General features: G+C 35.0%; 1 protein-coding gene across 1 annotated transcript in view; it reads left to right on the plus strand.

Annotated features, from left to right (window-relative positions):
- Nucleotides 1-16006, plus strand: part of NO66 (Bifunctional lysine-specific demethylase and histidyl-hydroxylase NO66) — a 295812-nt gene that overhangs the window by 69561 nt on the left and 210245 nt on the right. The window contains exon 7 of the mRNA XM_090407239.1: nt 2101-2214. Within this exon, the coding sequence (XP_090263365.1) occupies nt 2101-2214 (114 nt within the window). The remainder of the gene's footprint in view (nt 1-2100; nt 2215-16006) is intronic.

Here is a 16006-nt window from a genome sequence, read left to right on the forward strand (position 1 = left end):
TGTAGTATCCTGCTTCCTTATGTAAATGAATATTCAAAAAGACTAAAAAAAACAAACTTAGTTCTTACACAAAGGATACAAAACCTAGATAAAGTATGCAGTTTAATACGAGTGTCCCTTGTATTACAAAGGATAGGCGGTTCTTTAGTTCACATTTAAAAAATTTACTCTTGTGAAATTAGATATATTTACATATGTTTATTTATTAATCAGGTATGTTTATTTATCCCATTGTTGGATCCTACTTCTTAATTTATACTTTGGATCCGACATGTTAGTCACTATTATGTTCTTAAACAAAATTATAAGTTGCTAGTTGATTTCTAATTCAATATAGAGAAAATTTATATTTATAGACTGCACCACTCTATATCTGAATTAGTTCAAGAATCGAAGAAAAACCAACTCACAACTATCCTCTTTTATATGATGTTATTATATATATATTTGGTTCGAATATTTTATGAATGGTGCAGTAAAAGAGATTCAGGCAAAATACAACTTTAGATTAACAAAACAAACGTTTAATTTTAAAATCACAAATTTTACACTTAACTTCAAATCACTAATTAAGTTATTAGAAACACTTCAACCTTCCTGGCAATACAGTCATGCAAACTCAGACAATGGTAATTCTGCTATCTCTACTTTACAGTCTTCTCACAGTTCCTTAAGTTCCAAAATACAATAAAATCGCAGTAATACCTCTTCATAAACAGACACTTTTAATTTTACGCTTCTTTTAATTCTCCACGATAGTTACTGTTAACATCAGGGAATTCTAAGATGAAACTCGCACACTTCTCTGAACAGAAATATTAAAGTTGGAATAATCTTACCGTTAATCTTCTTCCTTCATCAACATACACACAAACACTTTTTATAACTGTAAACACTTTTAACAATAAACAGCACTCATTAAAATAAATCTTCTAGCATTAACTGAATTAATTTATGGGCACAATACATATAATCAGATGTTCTTGTATGAAGCACTACTGATTACTCTTGAATTAGGGCAATACACAATAATTCTTTAACTTGGGGTTTTATATGTACAGATGTTCATTCCTCCGGCATTCAAATAATTCTTTAGGCACTATAATTCTAAACACCGCTATCATTAAACACAACCCTGTTGCCTCTATTTATTCTCTAGGTTCTAGTTACTTCTAGTTACTTCTTACTATGCTTCACGTTTCAGTGTGTCCTTGAAAGGTCGGCCCTGAAAATAAATCTCAACTAAAATATCGCTAGTCATTCAGTAGTCACTCAGCTATCTTCCATTGCTTTATTTATTATTCAGAAACTTATTAGCTAACTGCTTCTCAACTTGTAGACTTTATTTAGTTGCTTGAGTGACTTGCTGACTCGCTATTATCGCACTATGATTGCCGAATGCCCGATTCCAACCTAATGCCAATCCTTCTCTCTCTAATAAATCTCTAATGCTCTCATCTCCTAATGCTCTATAATTCCAGCGTTCGTCGCTTATATATCTGTTTTTCCCGCCTAAATTCTTCTCGAGATCTCTTTAACTTTCCAGTAAACTTTCAGCATTTTCAATAAACCTCCTCTTCACGTTCTGTTCCAATTCTTGCGCTAGCTTACTTACATGTGTCTCCATGACAACAAAACAAAACATAAATAAAATTGAGCTATTACATAACGTTAAACTTTCACAAACAGGAATAAATAAGGAATATTTATATTTCAATAAATGCGCAGTTAAAATATTGAATATAAATTCTTATAATATTAACATAGTAATAATTAAAATAGCTTAATAATATTTAATACAGTCTTATCACTATTAATACATATATCTTTGATTAAATAATTAGATATTAGACAAAATTAAAGTAGTTATATGAATATTAATTTGCAAAATAAGTTGTTTACATTAAATAATATTTACAAGTCTAGCCTTTGTGATGGAAGATCATGTTGGATTCTGAACCAAATAATAATTACTCTAATCTCTATATATTCAGAATCCAACACCATGTCATGGATATCATAATTTTATAAATATTTGAATCATTACTAATCTAGTCTAGACTAATCTTAACCATTATATATATATTTATTCTGTTTCAGCAAGTATTGAAATTTACCACAAATATTGATGTTACATCATATACAGATGGAAAAAGGCATACACATAATCTTGAGGGTCGTGCATATGCCCCCGTGATTTGGAACTTTTATCGAGTAAGTTTTTTTTATATGTTGAGCTCATAAATATACCAAAGAAGAAATTTTAAAATCATGCAAAAAAAATATATATATATGTATATATATCTCATCTCATCTTATCTTCCTTTTACCCTCCTTTAACTTGCGTTGTCGAGGGTTTATTAATCATCCGAAATCTAACCATTCACAGGCGGATGGTGAATCATCCTGTCATCATTACCATCTTTTATCCTTTTGTAACCTCAAGCATCATTTGTAGTATCCTGGATAAGGTGGTCAGCCCTACGCCCTGGTGTATCCTATGTCCCTGTAGTGTTGAGTTCTCAAGGCTGGTTTGCCTGCTTTGTGGGATGAAAAACCCCAGGATAAACTGGGGAAAAAACCCTTAAAAAAAAAATATATATATATATATATAAGATGTTTAATCAGCATAATGTTTTTTACCCTCCTTTAACTTGCGGTGTCGAGGGTTTATTAATCATCCGAAATCTAACCATTCACAGGTGGATGGTGAATCATCCTGTCATCATTACCATCTTTTATCCTTTTGTAACCTCAAGCATCATTTGTAGTATCCTGGATAAGGTGGTCAGCCCTACGCCCTGGTGTATCCTATGTCCCTGTAGTGTTGAGTTCTCAAGGCTGGTTTGCCTGCTTTGTGGGATGAAAAACTCCAGGATAAACTGGGGAAAAAAACCTTAAAAAAAAAAAAAAAAATATATATATATATATATATATATATATATATATATATATATATATAAGATGTTTAATCAGCATAATGTTTTTTTTTTTTTTATTCTAAATTTACTGGACATAACTTGTATCTAAAATTTAACAACTACCTTAATTGTCATTTTTCTTCTCCCTCTCTCCTATTGCCTTCATATGAAACATCTATTACTTGATAGGGCAAAAGTATTGAAAGATCTAAAATAATAGAAAGAAAAATAAATACTATATGTTCTCCATTTCATTTGAATATGTTTATGAGATCTGTATGAAGATCTACTAACTCTATATTAGTAAGTGATTTTATTTATTTTTAACTTAATGGTTTGTAATACAGTCATATTTCTTGATTCCAGCGGGATCACTCAATTAGTTTCACTAAGAGTTATAGTGCAACATTTTAAATATAACTAGTCATTTACAAAATTATAATTGATACATCACTGAGTCATACCATCATATTATGTATGAAATTTCAGCCAGCATAGAATACACTTTGCTTGGCTAGATTCCATAGTGCGAGTCCATCATTCATTCATTAATCAACTTGGTGTGATACCAAATACTGGTAATCCCGGACAGTGTATAAGAAGTTTAATTCAGTTCTTGCCATTCTTTGCAAGTTATTTAAAGGTTTCCCAGTTGAACCCTGAAGTGACCCTTAAAGTATACACAAGAAAATGTTACTGAATTGTAAATAAAATTAGTGTTGATCAGTTATAAATAACATAAGTTGTAAATAAAAAATACGTAATTCGTTAACAGATATATATCAAACATTAACATCATTATAATCAAATTCCTGATATGTGCCTTCAGGGCGATGTACAAAATATTATGATAGCACTGCATGGAAAGTTTACATCATTACTAACTTCTCATCAACAATTTTCCTTCAAATTCATCTGTTATGGGGTCTCTTAAGGGGGTCAAAGCCAGATAGCTAGAAGGAAACCCCACATCACATTTAAGGAAATGGGGAGAACCTACTAGTTTCTGACCTAATATCCAATCCTCACTTTTATGTGGTGTGTTCTGTTAGTGGATATCCACTGAGTACTGAATTAATGAGAATAGGCTAGCAATTTGGGACTTAGCTGACCAAATTACTTTCTATTGACTTAAACAGAAAGATATGTTACAACATGAGATTTCTTGCCAGCTGAGGCATTGTCTGGTTAAACAAGGCTCCCACTGCTTTCATTATGGGAACCAGGGTAAACAGTGGAATGTCAGCTGCTGGAACAAACTGACTGAGCATCTAGAGGAAGGAGAACAAACCCAACATCTGAAGAATTGAAGATAGGAACTATCAGCATAAGGAGTATCAAAGAAAGGGGAATTGAACTGGCATAAGAACTGGAAAAGTGCTGTTGGCATATAATTGACATTACTGAGATAAAGAAGACAAAAACAAGTGAGATCCTACTAAATAAAAAATATCGGATGTTATATTTGGGCAATAACAATCAAGGAAAGGAAGGTGGTAACCTTCCTTTCCTAACTTTATTTTCATGTTTGGTGTTAACCAAACATGAAAATAAACTTCTTGATTAGAAATCAGTTGAGTAGTTATATGAATAATCTTCAAAATGGGAAATAGACAATGAAACTTATTTGTGCCTATGGTACCACAGAATACTCCTCTAAGGAAGAATTAGAGGAATTTTTCAAGTCATTACAGCAGGCAACTGATATAAAGAAAAAGTAGTCCTTGTTGGAGATCAAAACAGCAGAATAGAAATGAATCCCACCAAGGATATAGAAATGTTTTGGGGAAATTTGGAGGAAAGGGCAAGGCTAATAATAATGGTATCTGATAGATTTCTACTCAGGATATGGACTAGTCATGTTAGTAACTTGATGTTCCAGTCACATGGAGTGAAGATGCAGGAAATAAGAAAAGCCTCATTGATAGTGATATCTTCTTGCTGGTTCAGGATACAAGATATATAGAGGATTTGAAATTGCAAGTGATCAACACTTAGTCTCCTAAGTAGGATAAAAAGGAATAATGTATAAGAAAGCTTTTAAAGAATTAAAAGTTGAGCAGCTTTTACAGGTTAACTGTAGACCCAACTACACAAACAATACTCAGGAAAAAATGAAACAGTTTGAATACAAGAACCAAACCTTGGAGTCTCAGTGGAAAGACTAAACTTACTTTGAAAGACTAAATAATACAAGCAGTGGCAGAAAAGCAGCAAAAAATATTAAAGAAAAATGCAAACAGAAGTATCAGTACTACAGACAGAAAAACTATCAAAAGCCTGAAATGTGGAAATGCAGCTGGAGGATATTAGGCCAGAAACTCAAATATAAAGGTATGACAGTTTTGCAGTGGCTACACTGCATAATTCAGAGGGTCTAGTCAGTAGGTCAAATTCCAGATGATTGGAGTAGAGTTGTCAGTAGTACCTATATATAAAAAGAGAAAACAATGTGAGAATTAGAAAAATTTTCTCTACTGAGTGTTCCAGTTAAGTTTTATGCAAACATACTTGATTCAAAAAAAAAAAAAATTGTGGAAGAGAAACTGAGAAGAAAAAACTTAATTCAGGCGAAATAGAGATTGTCACGATCATATTTTCACTTAATGACAAATAGTTGAGAAACATGAGAATCTAACAAGGATCCGTACTTAAGTTTTTAGATGATCTGGAAAAGGCATATGACAAGGTGCTCAGAGAAAAGCCTTTTCAGAATGCTACAGTTGTATATGGTAAATGGAGCATTATACAGTACAACATAATCTGTATTTAAGTTGTACGTCAGCAGTCAGAATTGAAGGAAATACAGGAACATGGATTGATGTAAAATCAGGGGTAAGACAAGGATGCAGATTATCTCCACCCTTATTCTTCATCTATATGGATCACATTATGAAAGAAAGTGACATTTAAATCTGATATTAGAATCAGAGATGTTAGATTTAGCTCTTTGCTTTATGAAGATGATGATGTAAGTTTTAAACAGATCCAGTGCAAGTAAGTGTCCTGGGTTGAAATTTGACATGTTGAAAATCAGCAATAAAAAGACCAGAAATGTGAAAATAGGTAGAAAAACTAAAGATTCATTTTCAGTGGAGAATCTATAGAACAAGTAAAATATTTTAGCTATTTAGCACATTTTTTAGGGAAGATGGCAAATTAAATATAGGTAACAGAATAAGCAAAGCTGGTGTGGTGCAGAGTCAGTTAAATAAGTTTATATGGAATAAGAGAGAAATTAGTCAAATCATTAAACTTGGAGTATACAAGGTCATGTTCAAAGTAACACATTTGATAAAGATTAGAGACCACAGGTAGAGTTCTGAGAAAGATTAGGGGAGTGAATATATGACATTAATGGCAAAATCATATTAAAAATTAAGATATTAGGAAGGAGCCTGTCCTTGTTAGAATACAAGAATGTATGAGCAAGGCTAATCTAAAGTGGTATGGTCATATAAACAGAATGGGGGAGGAAAGGTTAGCGAAACAAGTGTTTGATACCGAGATTGCAGAAAAAAAGATCTACAGGAAGACCAAGATCTGCATGAATTGATTCAGCCAGACTGGAATTAGAAGACTGATATGTTAGGTACGATATTGGAGTGCTGACATATAAGACTAAATTTGGAGGAAAATTGTTAATAAGAGATTAATAATGTACATTTAATCACTATAGTACTGACACAATAGCCTGTATGCCCCTTGAGAGCACATATCAGGAAATTGATTATGATTAATCTGTTATTTTTTGTTATATCCAATATTATCTTATTGTCTTATATTTTGGTCATCAAAAACACTTCTTACTCTGTCAATTCACTGAGATCTTAGTCATCCTCTAGGTCTTTTTTCTGCCATCCTGGAAAGAACACTTGCTTTATTAACCTTTCTCTTAAGTTACCACCTGAGATAGCTCTGCTAACATATTTCTTAATGCTGACTATGTCAAGTTCTTTTCTAATAACCTCATTTTTAATATGATGTTGATACCATCTGTTCAGTCCCCTTAATTTTCTAAGAACTCATGTTTGTGATTTCCAGTCTTTGATATGAAATTTTATTTCTAATCCAGTTCTCAGATCCATAAGTTAAAACTGGTTTGAACATTCCCTTGTGTTGAGCAAACATTAACTTCCATAAATTAAAGGGATAAAAATCCCTTATTATTTTACAGCCAGTATGCGAAACTCTAAGATTGAAAACTACGATCTACGAGTTTCATGCCGAAGAACTATCGGCGAATCAGCGTAAGTGGCATGAAACTCGTAGATCGTAGTTTTCAATCTTAGAGTTTCGCATACTGGCTGTAAAATAATAAGGGATTTTTATCCCCTTAATTTAACTAACTTCGCCAGAAAATATAGCCGTTTGGCTTTTCATCTTAATTATAATATAATATATAATATATATGGGCACACCACTCTGGCATTCGTATAGTGAAGGTATGTAAGTTCTTTTCACTTAAACTTTGATATCATCCAGGTCTACCTACTCACTGATGAGACCTCGAAAAAAAGGTTGAAACCGGTCTGGGTAGTGACCTCCCTCATAATGTAAAGCAGTATTACATCTCTTAGGAGCTGTGTTTTTACATTATGAGAAAATATCAAAGATAGTGAGGGATCTTGCTCCACCTTTGCTTCGAGTTGCCTTGGTGTTGTACTACCAAGTGGTCACTTATGCTTGGATTCGCCGATAGTTCTTTGGCATGAAACTCGTAGATTGTAGTTTTCAATCTTAGAGTTTTGCATACTGGCTGTAAAATAATGAGAGATTTTTATCCCCTTAATTTAACTAACTTCGCCAGAAAATATAGCCGTTTGGCTTTTCATCTTAATTAACTTCCATAATTAAAATACAGCTTAAAAGTGATTAGGTTTCTGATGTGCATATGGTTGTCAAATGGTTATTTCATTTACTATAAAATAACCACTGCAGATCTTGAATTTGCTTTATACATATTGCAGTACTTAATTTTTCTTCAGAGAATTTAACGTCGCTCACTTCCTGTTCTTTACAGACAAGCTGAATGGTATTTGAATAAACTACTCTGGTCTGTACTTAGCTGTTTATGAAAATTTTCATACTCTTTATACTTTGCCACTCTGTTAGAAGAATATTTGAAATAGAAAGGGATCACATTTAGTTTTGAGCAGGATAAAAACAAATTTCATATCAAAAAGAAAAATATGTACAAAAGCTTCAAAAAAAAGAATCATAGGTAGCCAGTCTTAGTTAGAAATGATTAAGTATGTTTGACGAGTAGTCGGGGTTATCTGGTATTCTGGTAAACATTGAGCAATTTGTGAGAGATAATTGGTTATAGAAAATGCTTCAGTAGCTATACCTGGTAGATCAGTGCAGCTGGAAGGGAAAACCTATTAGAATTATAAAATATTTAAAGAGATCATGTCACTATTAGGAAAGTTGGATTGGAGAAAATCAACGTCTAAAGAAAGGAAATTAAAAATTTGGATATAGGTTTGGTTGTATTAAGACAGGGATAGATATAGCAAATGAATTTGATAAAATAGGTGTGTAGTCAGAGAAGATCAAAAAAGCAAATTCTGAGTTGAAAATTCTCACAAGATATATCAAGGTGAACATATTAAATGTTCAGGTGATGAAACTTATTTATAGTGGTAGATTAGTTCCATAACCTGAAGTTTCTGCATTTTTGGGATTCCTCTTTGTGTTGTATTTTCATTTACATGTCACAATACATAATTATTATGACACAGTAAAAAAATTATTGTATGTGCTGGCATATAGGACGCACTTTTTTTCCCTAAACATTCGTCTCAAACCGAGGTGCATCTATGCCGAAGGTTGAAATTTCAGTTTGAATTTTGATTGACCAAAATTTGTTATTTTATGCTTCTACTGTGGCCTGTTTGTCATACATGATTTCAAGTTCAATATGTAAGAAATTTAAAACATAGATAATTATAACTAATTAAAGAAGACAAGGATACATTCTGCATAGTGAAACAGATCTTAATGCATCTGGTTTCATTTAAAACACAGGCCCACGGGGCTCAGCAGTTGTCAATCCTATACTTTACAACTTGCACAGTTTCATAATGACAGTTGACAAGCATTTCATGCCTGACAGTTGTCATGCATCCACTGGTCTTTCAAGTGCAATAGAATTAGTAATATATTCTAGTGTTTAAGATTATTTTTATCATTAAACCATTGCTCAATGTCTGTGTTGCTTTTGTTGGTTGGCAGTGGCCCAAAATACCATGCTTATGCTTTATTGTTATTTTTCTTTGCATGTGCAATGATGCCAAGTTTGAAAGCATTATTATAGCAGCATGGTATTTTGGGCCACTACCAACCAAAAAGATTATATGAACTTGGAGAAAACAAGAACAGGACTTAAAAGAGACTAAATAATAAACATAATCTCCATAAAGGAATTGTAAAATGGCCAGAATTTGAGGAATAATTAATAATGTGGGTATTAGACAACAGAAAATCTGGTATTTCAATATCTATAAAAATGATTATTCACCAATCAAAATGAGTGGCAACAGGCAGAGGTATCGTTGAATTTACAGGATCATCATCATCATGTACTATAGGTTTATGAAACAAAATAACTTATGTATGTGAACAAAAGCAAAAATATCACAAAAGATGCTGGATAAATATGAAATTAAAGATATTGATTTTCATTAGTGTGTCATTAATGTTAGGAAATATGGATGAGATATCTATGACATTTGATGTGCCTTCAAACAAAACAGTAGATGTCAAAGGTGCACGAAGTATTATTGTTAAAACTTGTGGCTACAAAAAACTCGTTACACTTTTGTTTTGTCATACTGTGCTGATGTTACTAAATTGCTGCCTTTTTTGATTTTTAAAAGGAAGACAATACCCAAGCAAAGCTTGCTTACTGGAGTTTATATTCATGTTCACCTTAAATGCTGTATGGATGAAGAAGAAATGAAATTGTGGATAAGAAAGTATGATCCAGGTATGCTGGTGGAATGTTAAAGAAACCAGCTTTGCTAGTATGGGATCAGTTTCGTTGCCATAGAACTGAGGCTATTAAGAATAAACTTAGCTAGTTGAAAACTGAGTTTTAATTTTGGGAGGTTTAACCAGCAAGCTAGAACCTTTAAATGTCTCCATTAATAAGCAATTTAAAGGATCCATGAAGGAGAAGTGGCATAACTAGATGCAGTCTTCAAATTTTGAAGTAACACAAACTAGATGAAGAAAGAATCTACAATTTCAGAAGTGTGTGGATGGGTTAAAACCTCATAGAATGCAATAAAAGCAGAGATTATTATTAAGTCATTTAACAAGTGTGGCATCCCTTGATGGTACTGAAGATGATTTATTGTTTGAAGAAAGCAATGACTGTTTCAAATATGGAAGAGATTTCAGAAGTTAATTCGTCTAGCTCTGAGGATGAAGATTAATGTGATCCTTCATTTTTTCATTTATACGTAATTGTTTTAATCAAAATTCTCCATGTGTCCACGTGTGATATGTTATAGTTATTTTTAAAAATGTATAATTTTTTTTTTTTTCAATAAAATTAGCAGAGCTAATCTCAGGTGGTATGGTCACTTAAACAGAATGGAAGAGGAAAGATTAGTAAAACAAGACAGGAAAAGGACCCAAAGGAAGACCAAGATTGTGGATTGATACAGTAAAAAGTGCCTTAGAGCAGCGCTTCCCAAACTGTGGGTCATGGCCCCCTTGGGGGCCGTTAGTTTTGTTGAGGGAGTCATGAAATAATGAAAGCAAATTTAAAATGTTTTAAGACTAAGTAGATATATTTTTCTATCTTAAAAGAAATGTATTTAATTTTTATTATTTCTTTTTTGTTATTTTTTATATTTTAATGGAAAAAATCACACATTGGTGTTGGTTCACAAATTTTGCTTCCTGCGTATTTCGGCGCTTAATGAATATTAGTAAATATATGTTTATTCATATAAGTTTCATTTCAAAGGTATTGTTTGTTTGTATTCGTGACACCTCCAAGGAGTCCGAAGACTCATCGCGGGAGGACACCCACTATACAACTGTCTCCACCACTACACCGAACTTCTACTACCAATCAACGCCATCTACTGCCCACCACTACCACCACCACCACAACTAGTATTTTTTGTATGTGGGATGAAAAACAGGGTTTCCAAGAGAAAAAACCCTGCTACCTCTGTATGAGATCGGCTAACTCACCTTCGATTGAAAAAATCCACATAAAAATTCCTCCTGTCACGATGAGAATTGAACTTAGGCCTGTTCCAATCGAAGGACGCTATGTGCTGTCATTCTTCCAATTACGTTAAGGAGGCGCTATTGATAAGAAGCACAAATAAGCTTATAAATGCAAAATCTTGTACTCATTTAAAATGGCCAAGTTTTTCGTGGTTTAAATTAATGTTTCATTGCTAGTGTACACAGGTGCGGGTGATGTGGGAAAGAACTATGCGGGCGACTGCGCTGATAGCACAGATCACATGCAATTTTTTTTTTTTTTTTTTTTTTTTTTTTTTTTTTTTTTTTTTTTTTTTTTCTGATGGGGCTGTGAAATATTTTAATTTTTCTAAAGGGGCCTTTACATCCATAAGTTTGGGAAGCATTGCCTTAGAGGACAGAAATATAAGATCTGATAATTTTGGAGTCTTGACAGATAACAGATTGATTTGGAGGAAAATTGTTGATAGGGAGTTAGTAATGATGTAAGTTTTTCATGTACTTGTAGTACTATCAAAATATCTTGCACACTACTTGAAGGCACATGTCAGGAATCTGATGATGATAGTTTTTTCCCCCCAAAATATGCCCCTGATAACCAGGTACGTCTTATACACCGGAAAATATGGTCATTCAAGAATTGAGCAAAATTAAAGCACTTGTTCTTGTGCAATTTTATTTATAGGTTATTTATATTATGTTTAATGCTTAAGAGATGTTTTTTATCGTGTAGAATAGAATGAGTGACAAAGTAGTTTAATTCGGAGACTGGCTTTAAGAGTTCAAACTAAATTTAGCATGCTGAATTCAAAGTAATCTGAAACATCTGCAGAGTACAAGGCCAGAATGCTGTGTGAAAAATACTGCACTTGATCAGTTTGTTTCAGATGTCCACTTTTATTTAGTCCTGATATAGCTAAGCCATCAAAGCTGATCCAGTCATAAGCACTTATATATTTTCTGCTGAACTTGATAATTTTAAGCAAAAATTGTATGACATCATTATCTTGGCAAGGTTAACTGAATCACTCAGTATATATACTTCATAACAGTTGATACTAGAACAAACTCAGCATCACACTGATATATAGGAAATTGCTTATCAGTTATCAGAGATAAATGTTGCATCGAAACAGATTATCGGCAATGAAAAGTAGGTCTTCTTCAACCATCTGAATATAAAACCACTGCACCATCTTGGTGAATTTTGCCTACTGTTCTGATAAGTTGATTCGCAAACAAGATTATGTTGTGCATTTGGTGGAATTTTGGTGATGCAATATCAGTGTCAACCTCTGTTTTCAGCAGCTGGAGTGGGTGTATGCTGTTCATCCATGAGTGCTAGCCAGCTGTGGTCAGTCAGAAGTGGATGCACTCAACAAAACAGCCAGAGACTATGTTTTTTTTTTCTGACAAAAAGAAAAGAAAATTGAGTTGCTAGAGATGGTTCTTCTCCTGTACTCAGTAGTCTAGGTGGCATCATCTGATTATTCACTTGTTCCAGTAGTAGTTCATTTTATGCATTGAAGAAGTCAAGATTTTGATAATTTTTGCACTGTTGGAAGTGCAACTGTAATGAATTTAAAGAAAAATGAAGGAGACTGTGTTGCCAATCGCATCTCTCAACAACTGATTTTGATCATTTGTTTGTTAATTATCGTATCTTCCTCATCAGAAAATAAATAATAGATGTTGCATTAACACACATGCGGTGCCTGTGAATAAGTTTCGTTAAACTTGTACTCCCGAATTTTATCGTAATTGCAAGTTTTCTTTTTTCGTGCAAGAAAACCATTAAACGGAATACAGAGGGTACTAAGAAGCCAGTTACTTCTACACAACTCGTAACTACCTATAGTCCTTCATATCAGTTATTTTTCAATTAAAAAAACAGAAACGTGAAAGCGCCCGATATGCCTACCATGTGAAGTAAAGGTGGCGGCAACAAAGGCCAACAACAAAAGATTACTTTGAGTCCCGTCAGCGTAGCACAGCCGATAGCAACAAACCAAAAGGAAAAAGGTTATATCGTGTGATTTCTGTTGCAACTGGCTACATACTTCCTGCACGAAAATAGATGAATCAGCGTTCAAGCTTTTTACCAAACTGAACCAGCTTTTTTTCTGGTTGATGTGCCTTCCTTCTGTTAAACAGCTGAAACGAGTTGAAAATCTCGAACAACACCTTAATAACACGATCGATACTTTCTTGTCCAAAATCCGAAAGTTGGAAACAAAGCTCGAGATACTCGACTACCAGCGGCCGATCGCAAGTGCATCTGTACCAGCTAACGAATTCCATGGTTTAATCGCATCAATGGTACACGCGTCGCTCAAGGCCGAAAACAGGAGACTCAATGCTGTTATTCTGAACTTTCTGGAGGAAAACGGTAAATCTTTAAAAGAAGAAGTTAGCAAACTAGCAGGTGAATGCAACTTCGATCCCAGGAATATCATCAAATGTCATCGCTTTGGTCCCATAAACAAAAGAAAGGGCGGAACGAACTTTCCACATCTCGTGAAAGTGATCTGTGATAAACCGACAAACACTTCCAAATTAATAACGGTGATAAATAGCAAGCTAAAGGACAGTTGCCCCCAATTGCGTGTATGTGCTCGACCTGAAACCAACCGATTTCGAGATACGTCATGAATTTGCAAATTGGGCTTTTCAACAGATGAAAAATAATGCAGACTGGCTGTTAAATGTCCTGTGGACTGACGAGGCGCACTTTTCACTTAACAGAAGTGTAAATGCGCACAACTGCTGCATCTGGGCACGAGAGAACCCAGGCGCAATTGTAGAAACCCCTTTGCATCAGCCAAAGGTGATAGCATGGTGTGGGTTCACTGCGTCATTAATTATAGGCCCCTTTTTCGTTGAGCAAGTCCACAGTGGTACATTTCGAACTGTTTCTGTCACAGGAGCGTTATGCAGCGTTTTTAAGAAACAGCATCATTCCCTCCTTGCAAGAGAGGCAAGCACTCTATAGTATAACATTCATGTAGGATGGAACACTTCCACACATCACGGGTCCATTCATGCAGGATGGAGCACTTCCACACATCAAATTAATAACGGTGATAAATAGCAAGCTAAAGGACAGTTGCCCCCAATTGCGTCTTTGTTCCAAAGGGAACAAAGACGCCAACTCTGAAGACAGCTAGAAGAAAAACGCCAAACTTCGATCCCAGGAATATCATCAAATGTCATCGCTTTGGTCCCATAAACAAAAGAAAGGACGGAACGAACTTTCCACATCTCGTGAAAGTGATCTGTGATAAACCGACAAACACTTCCAAATTAATCACGGTGATAAATAGCAAGCTAAAGGACAGTTGCCCCCAATTGGCGTCTTTGTTCCAAAGGGAACAAAGACGCCAACTCTGAAGACAGCTAGAAGAAAAACGCCAAAATGGAGACAACAGCTGGACCATAGACTACAAACAAACCAAACTAGTGCAAAAACCAAGTGACGCCACTAGTAGCCACCAAGGAGACCAGTATGCAGGCACTGCATAGGAAACGTGTAAGCCCCTTGTGATCAAAGCCATGCCCCACAGACCCTTGCATATCCACTACACCAACATCCGTGGTCTCAACTCCAACCTTAATAGCGTTCACTATCATCTACAGTCAACCAAACCCCACCTACTCTTCTTAACAGAAACTCAAATTTCACCTTCCCCCAGCACCATCCATCTCAACCATCCAAACTATTCACTATTTAACTCCTTTTGACTTAAGGGTGCGCATATATCTGCTCTGACATACCCTGCCAGAGAGCATTTAACCTAGAATCGCCCAACTTTGACCTTCTTTGGCTAAAAATATCCCTCCCCCACTCAGTAAAATTCATCTGCTGTCTCTATCGCTCTCTCATTACCACCAACCACTCCAAGCTCTTTAATTTCCTCTCCTCAAAAGTTGATTTCCGCAAGTCTCACTATCCTGATAGTGAAATCATCCTCCTAGGTGATTTTAATGTCCATAACATCAACTGGCTTTCCTCTTCCAGTTGTACAAATCCTGCAGGCAAAGACGCCAAAATATTTGCCATCACCAACGACCTAACACAAATAGTTCACAAGCTGACCAGATTACCAGATAACCCAAATCACTCCCCAAATACCATAGATCTCTTCCTTTCCAATGACCCTTCCAAATATACAGTAAATGTAGTGAGTCCCCTGGGTAATTCTGACCACAGCCTAGTGCTCATCTCCTGCCCCATGCAACAACGCTTACACAGTCACACCTGCACAAGAGTAGTCTGGCATTATAACAGTGCCAAATGGGACAGCCTCCGAGTCTACTATGCTTCATTCCCATCATTGGACTATTGTTTGCAGTCTTCTAATCCAAACATATGCACCGAACACATCACCAAAGTTTGGAATGTATGTTATCACTGGCATGATAACATACATTCCCCACACCACACTGAACTGCCGTCCCCTATCCAAACCATGGTTCTCCAAAAGATGTGCCAAGGCTGTACTAATGAAAAACCAGGCATACCACAACTGGCTCAGATTATGAACTCCATCCTTCTTCAGTGCCTATACTGAAGCCTGAAACAGATGCAAAAAAATCATCACTGATTCCAAAACAGAATTTGAACAAGCAAAAAGCAGGAAACTTGCAGCCTGTCCTAGCGGCAGCTATGCCTTTTGGTCTCCCAACATACAGTGCCCCCCTGTTTCCTTTCTGCCAGAAAGAGATCATAAACCTGTTATCCAAATTAGATACAAAAAAAGCCCCTGGCCCTGATGGCATTCCTCCAATTGTCCTGAAGGTCTGTGCAGCAGAACTGATTCCTATCCTATGCTGTCTGTACACACTATCTTACT

The sequence above is a fragment of the Typopeltis vanoorti genome, chromosome 17, assembly GCF_054136105.1.
Source record: "Typopeltis vanoorti isolate ZY-2024b chromosome 17, IOZ_Tvanoo_1.0, whole genome shotgun sequence".
NCBI lineage: Eukaryota > Metazoa > Arthropoda > Arachnida > Uropygi > Thelyphonidae > Typopeltis > Typopeltis vanoorti.